Source organism: Phoxinus phoxinus, assembly GCF_949152265.1.
Source record: "Phoxinus phoxinus genome assembly, chromosome: 15".
NCBI classification, from domain to species: domain Eukaryota; kingdom Metazoa; phylum Chordata; class Actinopteri; order Cypriniformes; family Leuciscidae; genus Phoxinus; species Phoxinus phoxinus.
In genome coordinates, this window is record NC_136890.1 from 29,696,407 (window position 1) to 29,713,861 (window position 17,455).

General features: G+C 39.4%; 2 protein-coding genes across 5 annotated transcripts in view; both read right to left on the minus strand.

Annotated features, from left to right (window-relative positions):
• Window positions 1–7,745, minus strand: part of gripap1 (GRIP1 associated protein 1) — a 39,001-nt gene extending 31,256 nt beyond the window's left edge. For all 4 annotated transcript variants that reach the window (XM_079638803.1, XM_079638802.1, XM_079638801.1 and 1 more), the window contains exons 1-11: window positions 7,420–7,745; window positions 6,544–6,610; window positions 4,497–4,558; window positions 4,099–4,125; window positions 3,850–3,957; window positions 2,624–2,768; window positions 2,379–2,515; window positions 1,193–1,241; window positions 941–1,011; window positions 405–452; window positions 286–317 (exon numbers count right to left, since the gene is read on the minus strand). In XM_079638803.1, the coding sequence (XP_079494929.1) occupies window positions 286–317; window positions 405–452; window positions 941–1,011; window positions 1,193–1,241; window positions 2,379–2,515; window positions 2,624–2,768; window positions 3,850–3,957; window positions 4,099–4,125; window positions 4,497–4,558; window positions 6,544–6,610; window positions 7,420–7,461 (788 nt within the window). In that variant the 5' untranslated portion in view covers window positions 7,462–7,745. The remainder of the gene's footprint in view (window positions 1–285; window positions 318–404; window positions 453–940; window positions 1,012–1,192; window positions 1,242–2,378; window positions 2,516–2,623; window positions 2,769–3,849; window positions 3,958–4,098; window positions 4,126–4,496; window positions 4,559–6,543; window positions 6,611–7,419) is intronic.
• A 409-nt stretch (window positions 7,746–8,154) lies between these two features.
• On the minus strand, window positions 8,155–13,929 carry mon1ba (MON1 secretory trafficking family member Ba). Its single transcript, XM_079637832.1, has 4 exons — window positions 13,459–13,929; window positions 11,071–11,860; window positions 9,604–9,751; window positions 8,155–9,099 (listed from the first exon to the last, which is right to left on the minus strand). Exons 1-4 carry the CDS (start codon window positions 13,808–13,810, stop codon window positions 8,869–8,871), a joined length of 1,521 nt encoding a protein of 506 aa, XP_079493958.1. The 5' UTR covers window positions 13,811–13,929; the 3' UTR covers window positions 8,155–8,868.
• Between the last annotated feature and the right edge of the window lie 3,526 nt (window positions 13,930–17,455).

The window sequence follows — 17,455 nt, forward strand, 5'->3', positions numbered from 1 at the left end:
AATACAAGAATAATATATGTCTGAATATATTAAGTGAATTTTGGGCCATAAAGAAATGTTTAATTTCCAGTTTTGTATTATGTACATTAAATGTACTTAAAGGGTAAGTTTGGTATTTTACACTTAAAGCCCTGTTTACAGATCGTATCTGATGAAATAGTACGGTTAAGATTAAAATTTGGACACATGCTCCTGTCCCGAGAATTTTAGGTTTATTTCCCTTTAATATTAAAGAGCTGAATGCATAATATTAAATAATAAAGCATAAAAGTAACTAGTACTTACCTCTCTTGTTTTTTCTTCAACTTATCAGACAACTAATTAAAAAAAAACACAATACATTATCACTTGTCATTTTTATCAACGAGCACACATGCTATCTGAAACAGACGTGTAACACTAACTTTAGCATTTTCTTCTTGTAGTTTTGTGATGCCGGTCTGTTTAGACATCTGAAAATGAAAAGAAATACATTAAAACAAGAAAAGTCTTTTGTATGAGGCATAAAATATGGATAAACATAAAAATAGAAAAATAATCAGTTTGATCTTTGAAAAAGTGAATAATCAAAGTCAGATAAATTAGCTGAAAATACAATATTTAATGCATGATAAATGTAATTTCCATGTAATTAAAATGTAATTTATTATATGATGATAAACCTGGAAAAAAAATACGTTTTTTTTTTTTTTATATCTTCCAAAGCTTCCAAAACATTCCATTATCTGCCTCTGGGAAAACATTTTAAACCTCCAAAAAGGATGTTTCATCATAGATGTGGAAGTATTCTCTGGTGCAAGGTGAGAATAAATGTCTCCAAAATTAGCACCCACGGTGAGGGTAAAAATATACACTCATCAACAAAATGAATCGTAGCATTCAGTCCTTTTGTCTGTTTTCTGCTGTCCTGGGTGTTTAGAGGGTAAAATGATGTTTTTACCTCTAGTGTCTGGAGCTGTTCCCTCAGTAAGCATTTCTCCTCCATCTCCGTTTGAAGCTTTAATGCCACCTCTGAAACCCAGCGTTAAAATATCTTGAGTTGGAGAAGTGTTCAACTGATGCTCAGTCAAAGACATACCATTGTGCTCCTATTTGAAGATCCACAACCTTCCTTGGTTCTACTCCGTTAACTCTTAAGTGAGTTTGATAAGGTCACAACTTTAAAAGGAAGTTGTCAGAAAGATGTACTCACCACTCAGTTCATTATCTCGCTGTTCCGGTTTGACGCGTTGCACTTCGGCCTATAGAACAGAAGGAGACACACACACAAAAATACACTGTGAAATTGAAATCTTGTTCACAAAGGATTTTAACAGCAGGTTCTACAAAGTGGCAAGATATATAAAACCACAGTAAATGCAGAAATCAGTTGATGTTGAAAGGAAAGCACTTTATGAAAACTGATTTTCTACACCAAACCTAAAACACAATGTAAATTAAAATAAACCCAATGTTTGTTTAATAAATGTTCCCAGACTTATTGTAAATTATGCAAGTTATTTTTCACTGCCTTGCTCTCGCATTTTTTAAATGCAAAAATGTGTTTTGTGTGAACGGACCCTTATACAACTTTACTACTGATTTAAAGCAAGGACATAGGAAAAAATATTAACCAAAAACATCATAACCTACTTTTCGTCATTCAATCAAATCATGAGGGATAAAATAAAGTCCCATTCTACATTATCTCCAGCTGGATATTCTATTTCACTTTGATATTGCACCACATTAAGTTAAAATCAGTTGGGAATGTTTAAAAAAAAGTTACAAAACTATTTAAAGAATAACCGTTTGGGGGCAGCCCTCATTTTATCAAATTTGGTAATGCTAATGAACGGGGTATGGTTGTCAAACACTAGACTCCAGTTCTCTGTCTTTCCATTCCCTTTATCTTTACAGGGCTCACAGAAAAAGCTGATGGTGGTGTCTCTGCTGTGTCTGGCCAGAGTTCACCCAGCATCTGTTGCCCCTGCATTAAACATGACCTCAGTGAACTCCAACAAACTCTCCAGACACAAAGTGCAGCACTGCGTAGCTGAATAATTGATTCGCTCTGAAACTGTTAGGATACCCTGACAGCAACTTGTTCACCTAAACTCAAATTTTAGAAAGTTGCTTAAGTATATCCAACAGTTCAAACCTTGAAAACTGTCACAAACACAACGAGACGCATGACAATCACACTCGCTTGCAAAGTAGTGGGCTTCATTGATGGTCATCTGAGAGTTCTGGTTTTGCTGCAGTGACATGGACATTGTGTAATTATAATCCCATCAGAAGCTGTGGACATCTCATTTTTACTGGTTCTCTCATTCAAAACCTCCACTGTATGGAATAGCAACCCAACCCTGATGAGATTGAAACCTATTATCTGTTACCTGATCAATCTGATCATTTCGCGGAGCAGAAGATTCATCACTGTGACCGCTGGCGTCTGATTGGACACCATTAGTGCCGGGCGTTCCATCGATGAGCGCTGCTTTTCCATCAGTAACATCTGCACACTCTAGAAGAGCTGCATAGACACACACAGAATACTATAATCAATCCTGATTCATAAATTGTATCCTAAAGTGTTTGTAAGGAAAAATTGATAAGGACTGTATGCATGAGCTCCTCTCACCTGTCAATTTCTTCTGCAGGGCAGAGTTTTCAGCCTGAAGGCGAAGGAGCTCAGCATCCACTGGAACAGAGGCGGGTCTTTCCAACCCTTGACCCTCCCTTAATCCTCGATTCTCCGACTCTAACTGCTCAATCTGGGAACATAACTACAACACACAGCAACTGATTAGAAACAGAAAAATAATAACTCAAATGATTCTGGTGTGACATTACATAATGGGCACAAAGGTAGAGACTATGTTTGTGTTCTGACATGCAACTTTAGTTACAGCGCTTACACTACTATTTAAAAGTTTAGGACCAGTAAGTATAAAAAAATAAAAAATAAAATAAAAAGGAATTACTACTTTTATTCAGCAAGAATGCATTGAACTGACAGTAAAATTACATTAAAGTGAAAGTAAACACATTTACAATGTTACAAAATATGAATACGCTTTTCTTTTGAACTTTCTATACATCAAAGAATCATGAAAAAAAAAATTATCACGGTTTTCACAAAAATATTTAACTGTTTTCAACATTAATAATAAAAAGAAATGTTACTTGAGCAACAAATTAGCATATTAAAATGAGAATTCTGCTTTGATCACAGGAATGAATTACATTTTTAAATATCTGAAAATAGAAAACATAATATTAAACAATAATAATATTTGATTAAATGAATGCAGTCTTGGTGAGCATAAGAAACTTATTTGACCCTAAACAGTCTTACATGAAAAAAAAGAAGCTAGTTGAGCTGTAAAGTTGTCTGAATTGTCCTATTAGCCATGTGACTACTGTGTGAGGCGAATGAAGTTCTGGTCATCCACCTTATTTTCAATGTAAGATTGGGAGCTGGCATTTGTAAATTGAATGTGCAAGGCTTCAAGATCCCCTTCCAGTAATTTTTAGCTGTACAAAACAGTTTTTTATGCTGCTTACCATATTATTTTCATGTATTGTCATAATTATAAACACAGATTATATAATTAAAAATAGTTATACTGCACTTTGTCATTATTCTAGTTATTTACCTACAGAGGCTAATGAATCAGAAATCTCACACATTCACAGAAACTCGCTTACTTCATTGTTGCAAAATAAGGTTGATAGATTACTGTATTCCATTACTAGTTGCTATGAGTGTGAGCAATACGTTTCTGGTATACTTGTGCATAAGTTTTCTGGGTTCACATGCTCATGTTCATGACAGGGGTTCAATAATGTGTGTGTGCTCAGCACCTTGGACAGCTCTTGCATGAGGGTGCTGTTCTGCAGCCTGAAGTCATCTTCCTGACTGTGTAACTTGCCCTGAAGCATTTCATTCTCACTGAGTAAGGCATCTACCTCCTGAAAAAGAGAGAATAATACAGCACGGTTACCAGACAGGGATTTTTCACATACTACTCTCTCTGGATAGCATATCATTGCATTTGTATTCACAGCAATGATTGTCAAAAATCAAAAGCTGATTTTCAGAAGAAATCTCACCTGTGCTTTCTTGCTCTTGTTCAAAGCCTAAGGGTGAAAATGAAGAAGAAAACATTATCTAAACTAAACTGTTAACTGAATGGACAACTTATTTCAATATGACAACATACACAAGAGGTAAGAAAAGACTATCGCAACTTCTGTTTCATGACGACTTTAAAGTAATGATGTTGAAGGTGAACTGTACAATTATTATTATGAACATTTATACACCACTTTTAGCAAACTGCTTCACTATCCTAATTAGTTTAGACTCATGAGTGTTGGAAATGCTAAGTCGTAGACACAATGTACTGTGCTACATTTTGATCACTGCATTAAACACTTTATGCAAACATGATGACCAGTGCCTTGTGTGCTAAATTAACCTTTATCTAAAATATCAAAGTAAACACTACCTTCTGTGCTTTGATATAGTCTTTCTCCAAGTTCGAGGTCTTCTGACGGACACTGTTGAGCTCTGTAATACACAATATGAAGTTAACATAAAAAATGATACACATATACTTGCATTTATCAATTTTTACAGACAGCTGCACAAGCATAAACTGCTAAGGCATTTTGTTAATAGTAATTACAGGACTATATAATATTTAGTCAACTGCATATTTTAAATTCATGTTTTCTTAGAGAACAGTGATAGGTGTTCACTGATGATCAGTTTAGGATAAGTAATTCATAAGATCTTATAAATGAAAGCAAGGCTTGTAGGTCATACGATATCTAAACTAATATGAGTTGATATAGCATTTACTGATCCAATAAGTAGTGGTGCTAATTTCAAAACACTGCTTCATGAAGCTTCGAAATCTTTACGTTAATCTTTTGTTACGCATCAATGGTTCGGAGCGTGTATCAAACTGCCATTCAAGTGATTTCAGTAAACAAGGCTTCATTACGTCATAACTGTTTTAAAACACTTTGAAATTTCAATGGTTCACAGCTGATCGATGGCGATGATCTGTCAACTGAGAACCAATGAACAAATGTCTATGGGTTTTACCTGATCTCTGATCAGTTTTATACCTTCGAAGACATTTAAATTAGGCATTAGTATAATTAAAATGATTAATAGTCTCTTATTGGCATGTTAGCTGAGCCATTAATAGAACAAACAAAACAAACACTGACAATTGATAAAAGAACATACACACTAGGCCTAGATAATCTTATTAGATGATTAGATAATTGCATTTGAAAGATATTACTTTAAAAAAAATTGCAATAGATTTGTAAAAGGTGTTTTTATGCATGTTTGGCCTGGGTTTTTGTTGCATTTACACTGTTCTGACCACTAGGGGTCCCCGAGGAGACGGGTGTCGGGTGTTTTGGAGCCTCCATACAATATGGCATATTTGCTTCAAATGTTTCAGTGTTCAACGAAGCCTCGATCTGCCCACCGCTACCAATAAGCAGTTTTCAAAACAGTAAATAAGAAGTAGTGCTGAAAAGCCATACATTTTAGTTCCCATACATTTTGCAGTTGTTGTTTTCAAATGTTCTTGCATTTTTAATAACTATCAAAAGTTTATTCCATAATTTTCATTGAGTAAATGTATCCTGGAACTGCACATAAAATCAAATAAATTAAATAAATACCAATAGTGGAACATTTAAATGATAATTTCTTAAAATGTAGCATCGTCTTAAAATGTCTACAGCATCGTTTAAGTCTAAAGCAGGGATTCCCAAACGCTTTTGCCTGTAAAAACCCTTTGACCTAAAATATTTACTTACCGGTATTATAAGCTTATTATAAGCTATACAATTCTAATCACATGGTCACATAACATAGATATTTTAATTTGTAATATTTTATTTCAAATATCTTTTTTAGTAAGTGTTTTATTTGTGTTTTTATTTGTAATTATTTATTGATTTTAATTTAACATTTGTATTGTTTAACTAATTACTAGCTTTTTTTCCAACTCAAGAAACATGCACATTTTGGGAAATCCTGGTCTAAAGGATTGAGATATTCTCTAAATATTTAGTTCATATATTAGTTCACATTGTCACACCAAGTTTAATAATTAGCCTAGTAGTTCATTCATATATTGTAACTTAGTGCCATCTAGGCTTAAAATGGACTTACAACTGGTGCAACCGGCCTCAGACTACTCAGAATTGGTTGACAGAATTAGAATGCCTATCTTTATACATTTCTACCTCCTTCACATGTTCGATTATTAAATAATTTTGTACATTTGATTGTGCTTCCAGTTGTCGAAAAGAGTTGCATTCTCAGAAATGTTTTGACATTTAAATCGGCCAAATCCAGCACTACAAATAACCACAGAAAAGGTTAAAAAGTTCAGTGGAATAGGTGCAATAGGACACCTGATTTTAATAACAACAAATTGCAATCTACCGTGTTCATGACGCACACAGGTCAGCTGGTCTGTCTTGAATAAATAAAGGTGTAGGTTTACATTCTGTACTCACCAGCTGTATTTTTTCGCAGCTCATCCGATAGTTGGTAGTTCTGTGTTCTCAGCTCCAAGAGCTGAGCCTGACCAAACACGCATTAAAAGAGTTTAACAGAGCAAAATATTGTTTACTGAAGTTAACAGGGCATTTAATTAATGTACATATTATTGATTATTGTAAAACAGAAATTATGACAACACATCATCATAAAAGCATAATTCAAATCTCAGCGTCTTTTTATGCAATGAATCATGTTAATACAGTTATTTACCAAGTGTATTTACATAATGGAAACTTTTAATTAAAGAGTCTGGTTGCTATAAAACGGAATATTAAATGCTACTGGAATTGTAAACAATAGAATATTAGCAGCTCGCGCAAAACAACAGGGGTATGATATTTAGCATCTTAACATTCACTCGAAACACGTCTCCAAAACTAAATATATAATTTTCTAACCCGTTAGTTGTGTAGAAAAGCAATATTAACCGCTGTTTGACGTGCTAACGGTCATTAATTACAGGTTAGCATGCTAACAAGCTAAACACATTTGTATTGTGTGTCACAAACTCGTCATATATATACTATATTCCATGTCATTTCAACAAACAGCCGTTTCATTAGCCAAACTATTACATGCATTAATGGAAAAATATTGTAATTGTCAATTAAAACTATTTTCAGCCTCATAACAGTTAGCTTGGCAGGTTAACGGCTAACGTTACAGCTAACAGAGTCCCAATCCGCTCAGAATGTCAACTTCAGCCATAAAATATACCCGTTTTGCACATATTACCACCGAAAATCAAATTTGAACACATTAAAGATCTCATATGTGGATTAAAGAGTGTGGTAGATGTCAAATCCAAGCGCAAATAAAGATATTTGTACCTGCATACGGTGGAACTCCTCCTCTGACAGTGCTTGCGCCATCTTCACTACAGCAAAACACTGCTGGGCAGAATACAACTCTCTCGATCTGCTATTACGTTGTTTTCTGACAGCTTTGTATTACTGAAATAATTGTCATTCTGTTAAGTTGAAGGTTAAAGCTGTAGCTTTCTGATGTCGCCCATTTAAAACGCATTGGCTTGCTGGGAGAAAAACGCCACCATCAGTAATGACTGCGCCTTTCCTGAAGATGGCGCACTCAGACAATGTATTCACTTCTGTAGTTCTTTGGACGGTAACACGACAAACCTCGACGTCGGCACCCTATTGTGCTCATTTGTCACAATTTATTTATATATATTGACAGATCAAGCACTCACATAGATGAATGAATTGAGGTTACTGGAATAATGTTATGCTCTTTTTGTCACCACAGTCAAAGAGACAATCAACAGTGTTGATAAAATAACCAGGTTAACATCTCTTGGTTGAACAGAGAATGAAGAAGAAAAGCATTAATGTTTCTGTCAAATGACTGCTGTTGCAGGAACACATAACAGCAACTCTGATAAGGTTTGTTAGTCAATGAACTTTACTGTATCTGTAGAAAAAGCATGAGCCACACATCTGAGAGTCACATGTGCAGTTAACAACTAGCCTACTAGCAGTTAACAGTAAATAGCCTACTTCTCGGATATGATTTAAAGTGGCATGGACAAAAATAATCCTGCTTTTGAATATAATTCAGCATTTTATTCATTGTTATTAAAGTGGGCCAGTTTTGCAGCTGCTTTCTTAGCAAAACAATGTAATACAGTATAAAATATTGAAATATTTAAGAAAACTGTTTTCCATTTTAGTTTATTTTCAAATGTAATTTAGTCCTGTGATGGCAAAGCTGAATTTTCAGCATTATTATTCCAGTCTTCAGTGTCAAAGGATCAAGAAAAATGTTACTGCATACATTCAGGAGGATCTAGACATGCCACATAAGCATAAAAGTCATGATTAAACTCATGATTCAGAGGCGCATATATTTTATTAGAATAGAATAAGAATAGAATGAGGCATTTATAAGGCACAACTTTAGTACAACAGTCTGTCATTGCAAAGTAACCAGCAGAACAATGACTCAAAAGTTGAACTGAAAAATGAACATGAATTTCAGAACTTTATTAAGGAAACAAGCCACCTACGAACCCACAAACAAGGAAGACATGTATTTAATGTAGCCACTTCTCACATTCAAACAAACCGATGAATTTACCATGAAACATGGAAGTAAAACAGCAACTAGTGTGATGGCCAGAAGGTTACACAAGGCTAGCAGGGCCGTCCCTCGGTCCGATAGCGTTTGGTTTGGGTTCCCCCTCTCTCTGCCCTTTTGAGATCTGGTTCCGGGGGTGGGGTGGGGGTGCACCGGCTGCACTGCCCTAAAGACGGCCCTGGCTACAAGAGAGACAGAAGGCCAGTGTCTGATGCACTCTGTCTATCTGATCTCCCCCTGTGTGTAGAACTCCTGCCTGGCTGCGGGGTAGTGGAGTATTTTGGGAGATTACAGATAAAGAGACGGTCCTCTTCCTTTTTGATCCATCGCAGCAGTTTAGTGAGTTCACTGATAGCTGATTTCTTAGTGATAAGAGGAGTAAAGCAGGCGTACATCTCAAACTTGCTAGTGACCTATAGAACAAGAAGGCGAGTTTAGGAAATATACTGTACATATTAACTACCATTCAAAAGGTTGGGATTTTTTTTAATGTTTTTGAAATAAGTCACTTATGCTCACCTGGGCTGCATTTATTTGATCAAAAATACAAACAAATTAATATTGTAAAATATTGTTACAATTTTAAATAATTGATTTTTATTTAAATATATTTTAAAATGTAGTTTATTCCTGAGATCAAAGCTGAACTTTCAGCATCATTACTCCAGTCTTCATTGTCACATGATCCTTCAGAAATCAGTCTAATATGCTGATTTGCTGCTTAATAAAAAAAATGTATATCAATGTATAAATAGGCTACACACACACACACACACACACACACACACACACACACACACACACAAACTAAATAGGTCAGTTTTGTTTTCTTGTTGAATGTTTTAAACCCAGAACATTATTCTTTCAAGCATCCTGTATAGTTATCTTGATTCTTCTAAAAACAGATTGTCACATACCCACGCCAGCAGAGTTTCTCTTTCTGCAGAATGGTAGATGAGTTTAAGGGGCCGTGACGTACTGTGGATACGATTGTGCATGTTGCGATACAGATCCAGCAAATGTATCTTCTCATCCTGGGTTCTGTATGCCACGTCCATCTCTGGGCTGAGTGAAGCGATGTAAGAAAAAAAAAGAGGCAATCATTTAATCATGATAATAGTGTGCATCATCGATTACAACAGACATTATTCACTAAGACATGTGACCTGATCACACCACCTGCATTATTACAGTGGCAGAGATGTGTCTTATGAAAACATAGACTGTCAATGCAAACCAGATGATGAAAACAGAACTCAGTTTCAGTCAATTCGAGATAGACACGGTTTAAACAGACACGGACTGCATCCACACATCATGCGGTCTTTGATGCTTCGGTCTATTCATTCAGTTGGCCATATTTGCTTGCATTTTTGCATAAAAGGCACCTCTCAACAGTGTCTGCAAAGGGTCTGAAACATTTCAGCCATGTGATTAGCTGAATCAAGTGATTACTGTTGTAGAATGCATGGCAAAGTGGTCTAATCTTTTGCAGAATGTGGAAATCCTGGATTATAGGCCATCGTTTATCAGGATATGAGACCCATCTGGTGTTTCTGCTGGCAAAAGAACCGCTGATTCCGATAAATGAGTCAAACCAATAATGATTTGTTCGTTTAGTTGTCGTTAACGTTTTTTAGTGTCTCCTTTAGGTGAAAACTGCATTCACAACCCATTTTACTTCTGTAATAAACAAGCCATGAGTCGCACAACTTGATTGAATGATGAAAAGTGGATGTTTTCAGAGTCAGATCTTTTGAGAATACTTTTTTCCCAACAATCTACTCTTATTTGTCATTATTGTTGTAGCATTTAATAAATTAATGTTAACTAAAATACTTAAGAATTACTTAGAATAAATTATATTCTAATGAAAAAGGTCTCCAAAGGTCAAGTCACTCCAAAGGAAGTTATTCTCTATATCACTAGCACTGTTTCTAAATTCCCTAAAATGCCACAATTGTAGACTTGAGTTTTATTCCAGGAACGAACACATAACAACATTCCTCATTTAAATAATTCCCACACAAGGCATAAGTCAAATGAAGGAGGAGGCCTGGATGAGTTGCGTTAGTGCTGTCACCATGTCCAAGAGACGCCGTTTTTACACCCTATCACAACACACTGATCCAGCTGACCAATCAGAGCACATTGCACTTTTCGGAAGGAGGGGCTTCATAGAGACAGGAACTAAACAGAGCATTACTGACAAACTGGGAAGAGAGATCTTCTTTTTTTTTTCTTTTTTTTAAGCATGAAAACCTGTTTAGTAGACCCCAGAAACAAAATCTAGACTTTGTAAAAGGCATAACATTAAAAAAAAAGTTAATAGGGTCTATTTTGATTTCATCTATACATTAAATGAAGCACTACAAGCCACTCACCATGTGAACTGTGGGAGCTGGCGATGGTGCTCTTGCACGTTTGAGGGCTTGTAGAGGAAGTGCCTGAGATTAGCCAGACCAACATCATCAAAACAGCTCATCTGAGTGTTTGACACACACTGCAAGGCATTCTGGGATGCGAAAGCTTCTTCAATTTTCCTTTTGCACTCTGCCATGGCATAAAAAGCTTCTTTATCTGTAGACAGAAGAACAAGGCATACAGTACATTCAGGAGGGTCTAGATATGCCACATACGCATAAAAGTAGCAGTCATGGTTGAACAGAGGCAGGCAGATGGGCGTCCATATCTCTCCAGCCTGAAAAGCAGAGGCTCGGATGAGGTTGAAGAGGAGATGAAGGTCACTGGGTTTTAGCCTAGCATCCTCCAGGACCGTCTTCTCCTGAACGATGGAGACAAGTCGGTTATTGGCAATGAGAAAGGAAAAGACCAGATTCGGGGTGACAGCTTTCTGTAGGATTTGACTGAGAACGTCTCTGGAAGAGGATGGCAGAGGCAGGCACTGGACCGCCGAGAGCATGAAGCCGGGATCAGAATCCATGACATCGAGAAGGCTGTCCAGAATCTTCTCTGAGCCAAACAGCAGACGCCGTAGGTCATAGTTCTTCCGGCACTCAAAGATACGATTTATGCTGGCCTGCGTGAGCAGGCTGACTATCTGATGATAAACATGGAGGAGCTCACTGCGGAGCTGCTGCTCAGACTGGCGAGTGGCAGAAACGGATACAAACACCAGCGGCCCATTCTGCAAAAATACCACCGTGCGATTATCTGAGAGAAACAAAGGGAAAGGACATAGTAATATTAGCTGTTGTGTGTTGTCATATCAAATCTTAAATGATTTATATACATATATAATCTATTTACGTGCACAATTAGGGCTGTGAAACGATTAATCATGATTAATCGCATCCAAAATAAAAGTTTGTGTTTACATAATAGATGTGTGTGTACATGTGTGTGTACTGTGTATAATTATTTTGTATATATAAATACACACACATGCATGCATATATTTGAGAAATATTTGCATTTATATACTGCATATATATTTTTATATAATTTATATTATATAGAAATAGAAATATTTGATATATAAATAACACATTTTTCTGAAATATATACATGCATGTGCATGTGTATTTATATATACAAAATAATTATACACAGTACACATACTTATATTATGTAAACACAAACTCTTATTTTGGATGCGATTAATCGTTTCACAACCCTATGCACAATTTAATACAGCATGTTACATTTTTTGTTTGGTGATAGGTTTTTGGAAGTTTTGACAGGACATATTGAAAGACCTTTATTTCTTTTTTGAGTAGCCTTTCGTTTGTTGTTATGAACATGATTCCCTTCGTAAGAAAACGTCTATGTGCTTGTAAGTGTTACGTCTGTTTCTAGGTTTGAGTTGTTAGCCTGTTAGTTGTGCACTGTTCCCAGTTCAGTTTCCTTTGTCCCTGTCGTCTGTTGCCATGTGTCTCACCTGATGTGTCATGTTATTATCTCGTTTTGTCATGAGTGTTTCTCTGTGTATAATATATAAAGTAGTACTAATTTTAGTGTCTCTTCTGTCGTTGTTCTGTTTCCTGAGGAAGTGTAATTTTGAGTTTATTCTGATTAAAGTTACTGCTTGGAAATTGACTCAGCTCTTTTATTTTGTTTGCAACCAAATGCTGAGAATAAGAATATATCTTTTGATAAGATTTTTTTTTTTCCCAACACTCTTATGTTCACAATGGCAGCAATTATTTGATCAAAAATTCAGTAATAGTGTGAAATATTATTTCAATTTAGAATAACTATTTTCTATTTTATTATATTGTAAAATGTAATTTATTCCTGTGATACAAAGCTGAATTTTTAGCATCATTCCTCCACTCTTCAGTGTCTCATGATCCTTCAGAAATCAGTCTAATACGCTGATTTGGTGCGTTTATTTGAAATACAAATCTTTTGTAACAATTTACTGTCCTTTTTTACTGACTCAAACCTTATGTTTACAGTATATTTACAGAATTTATATAATATTAAATCATTTAAAATCTTTTTGTTATGTTGTCCCAGGAAAAAATACTGTAAATATTAAATGTAAATGTGATAACAGTTCTTTGTGTCAACTTGTTTAAAAACACTATATTGATGGTGACCTCTAAACTTTGACATTTTCAACATATATTCAAACAATCAGACGCCATTCTTACTTTACTATTACGCCGTTCCAAAGAAATCTACAACCTGAACCTGAAGTCTTTTGATTTGTTGCTAAACTTAAGGTGCTGCAAAGAACCACTTTTTTTTCCAAATACAACTACTGTATCAGACTTAAAAACCTAAATGAAGATGGTGGATCTCACCTGAAAAAATAGATTGAATTGTGTTGCCTCCAGCCTGGACGAAGGAGACCAGCGCCATCATAACGCCCATGGTGGAGGACAGGGCCTCCTCGTTGCCATAGCGCGAGTAGATGGGTTTACCTGCCTCGCTCAGCACAAACACATGCTTCCTGTGTTGCCTCCAACTCTCTGACATTATATCTTCATTCTGATAAGATGGACCTGGGACATCCACAGCACAACCTGCCGAGGGGTCCTTATTCTGCCCGTTGAGGTCCGCCTGGGCCAAGCAAGATGGAAACTCACCAGAATCCTCTATTAGGGTCTCCTCAGGTTGAAACTCCCAGCTTCCCCTATTCTCGCTCCTGTGCATGTCGTCTCTTTCTCATTTCCCTCAAAGTGAAAATCTTCAGTTCTTTTAAGGGTGTAAACAACACTTGTTCTATTGATGTCACACAATGGATCTCTGTGGCTCTCCATTACTCAGTCTGGAATCCCAGAGGTATCACATGATGCCTGGGGATCAGAGAACGGTTAAAACTGTGTAATAGGATGAACATGATGCTTCGTTTCTTGCTGAAAGAACTGGTCTGTGGCATTGCTGACTTAGATTATATTAAAGTGGGAAACATAAAACTGATTGAACGCTAAAGCACTGTCAAAATGGAGTGGAAATGTTGCATCCATACAATTAGGAGCAATTTTACAATGTTTTGGACGAGTTGATGAAACCATTTAGGCCTATTTAGGCTACCTATTGATTCAGGTCTTGGATTTAGACCTCGAAAACAAGTAAGAAAAGGGAAAATTATATGATATATAAATGTAAAATATGATAAAAATGTATCAAAAAAATAAATAAAATACAGTCCATACAAATTAAAAGTTGAATGCTTCCATAGAATCACAATTAACATCAAAACCATAATCACCATGTATGACATAGGCCTAACTATGAAATAACATTAGCCTACTACTATGACTGATTATTTAGTAATAGCCTAAATTCAAACTGTAAAAATTGTTTAATTAGAATGGAATAGAATAGAATGAGGCATGTATATAGCGCTTTCATATGTACTACTGTACAAAGCGCTTTACAATCATATCAGGGGGTCTCTCCTCAACCACCACCAGTAGCTTCCACTTGGATGATGCGACTGCAGCCACAGTACAACGGCACCAGTGCGCTCACCACACACCAGATGCAGGTGGAGAGAGAAGAGGTAGTGATATAGAGCTTATTAAGGGATAGGAATTAGCCTATAAAGTGGCCATGATTGGTAAGGGCCAATGCGGGTGGAATGTGACCAGGACACCGGGGTACACCCCTACTCTTTACGAGAAATGCCATGGCATTTTTAATGACCACAGCGAGTCAAGACCTCGGTTTTACGTCTCATCCGAAGGACGGTGCTCTTTAACAGTATAGTGTCCCCATCACTACACTGGGGCGTTAGGATCCACACAGACCACAGGGTGAGCACCCCCTGCTGGCCTCACTAACACTTCTTTCAGCAGCAACCTGGTTCTCTTACGTAGAGTTCTCTCGTACTGCGTCGAAAGAACGCTACGGGAAAGATATTTCTTTGTCGAGATTGAAGCCAAAAATTAATCCTTAATTTTGTAATATTGTAAAACGCTTTTCTGAAGCATACAACCTAGGCGGAGCAATACAGCTCACCCATTGGCTGCTCTGCCAGAAAAGCACAGCCTATGCGAGGCCAGGACGCTGACCAATGAGGACGCTTCGCGCCCTTCTGCGTCACCTCCCGCCCAAACAGGCGTGGCCTAGGCCTATAAATACGAGCATAGCTGTCTAACACGCCGATTTTCTTAAATTCAACGAAGCTGCACGCATCGCTGGATTGATTCGAGCCACCACAGCCGTCTGGATACAAGCACCTCAGCAGGACGAGCCCTTACCTGAAGCCGCTGGTCTTCGCCGCCTTCAGCCGCCGTTCCCTGCTGCGCTTCTCCGGCGTGGATATATCCTTTCAGTTTTGTGTGTGTTTTGTGTGTGTGTTCGCCTACCGCGTCACACGCTTTTTCCTCACAAAAGAGCACGAGCGTCTTTATAAAGATGTCTCGCTTTTCCTGCGGCTCCTGCCGAGCTGCGCTCATCGACGGGGACCACCACGAGTTATGTGTTTCCTGCTTGGGCGAGGAACATGCAGCTATCGCTCTCGGTGATGGCGGCTGCCATCACTGCGACATGATGCCAATCGCGACTCTGCGGACTCGCCTTGCATCTTTCGCCGAAGCTGCTCAACCGCCCCCTGTAGCGCCGCGCCGTAAAAAGCGCCGTGCTCAGCGGGTCCCGGAACCTCCCTCCACGAGGAGCTCGCCGCCGCCGCCGCTAGCTCCTCTCAACGTCTCGCTCGAGTCGCTCACCGACGGACAACAGCCGCAGCACGCCGCTTTGTCCGTTATGGATGACGACCAGCAAGCTGTATCAGAGGGAGATGATGATTGCTGTTCGCTTCTCGCTTCGGAGAGCGAGGGTTGGGCGAGCTCTGTGGACCTCCCCTCCCCCGCTGTTCGAGAGCGCAGAGGAGGGAAGATCAGCATCGAGGCGGAACTGATGCGTCTGCTCACACAGGCCGTGTCGAGCCTCGGCCTCGATTGGTCGACGCCCGAACAACCTGCACTCAACCGGCTGGATGGACGCTTCCTCTCTGGAGACCGCGCTGCGCCCCCCTCCAGACACGCACCGTTTCTTCCTGAGCTTCACGAAGAGGTAGCGAAATCATGGAAGGCGCCATTTTCAGCCAGAGTACGTACTTCTGCCTCGCCAGCATTCTCCGTAGTGGACGGTGCTCGAGACAGAGGCTACCACGCTCTCCCTCCGGTCGAGGAGGCGGTAGCGACTCACCTTTGCCCACCCTCTGCGGGACGGCGGGCTAAGGGAGTCCTACCATCCAAAGCTTGCCGCACGTCTTCAGCTCTGAACGGTCGCGTGTATTCCGCCGCCGGACAAGCTGCATCGGCGCTGCACACCATGGCGGTGCTTCAAATCCACCAGGCCAACCTCCTCTGCAAGCTAGACGAGGAAGGCCCGGGCGCGATCAGTGTTCCGGACCTGCGTAGCGCCACAGACCTAGCTCTTCGCGCTACAAAGTCCGCCGCACACGCCATCGGCAGGATTATGGCCACAGCTACTGTTTCTGAGAGACATTTATGGCTGACTCTCTCTGAAATGGCGGAATCCGAGCGCTCTGCGTTTCTCGACGCCCCCATTTCACCGGCTGGCCTCTTCGGATCCTCCGTGAAGGACTTCGCGGACCGATTCGCCGAGGTACAGAAAACTTCGCAGGCCATGAGACATTTCCTGCCAAAGCGCTCCAGTTCCGCAACAGGCCGCCCTAAACAGCCGCCTGCCCGAACTCAGCAGCGCCCCGCGCCCGCCGCGCCGGCCCAGCAACAACAGGCCCGAGAGAGACCACGGTCTCGCTCCGCCGGACGCCGCCCGCCACCGCGTGGTCCTCGGCCCAAGATCTCGATCAAGCCCGAGGCCTCGGCGCCATCCTAGCCCTGCTAGGAAAAAGACGGTGTTCGGGTCCCGCTGCGGCCGGACTTCCACCAAAGATTCCCGCTTGTACAGCCCTAAGTTCCGTGTTTGTACCAGTGTACTCAGCAGCCAACAAACCGGCCGTAAAGCCCGTTTGCCTGCACACAAACGCCGTTTTCACGGCGACCCAGATAAATCTAAAAAAGAGTTTAATTTCTGGTGTTCCGGCCAAGGCCGATGGTGTAATGTGTGTAACTGCAATGCCCACCCAGTGCCCATTCATTCACACAAGCACAGCCCCGTTCAACACAGGGTTTGCACACATAAAATCGGCTCACACCGATTGTGCTTTACGTGTAGTGAGCGTGCCCACTGTCCAGTGCCCACAACCACTACACACTGCACGTTCCGCGGTTTCTGTAAAAACGAAACTAACGAACGGTCAGTCAGTACACAAACACAGTGTCCCCGGTGTTATAAATGTGCCCGCCACCAAGCGCCCACGTT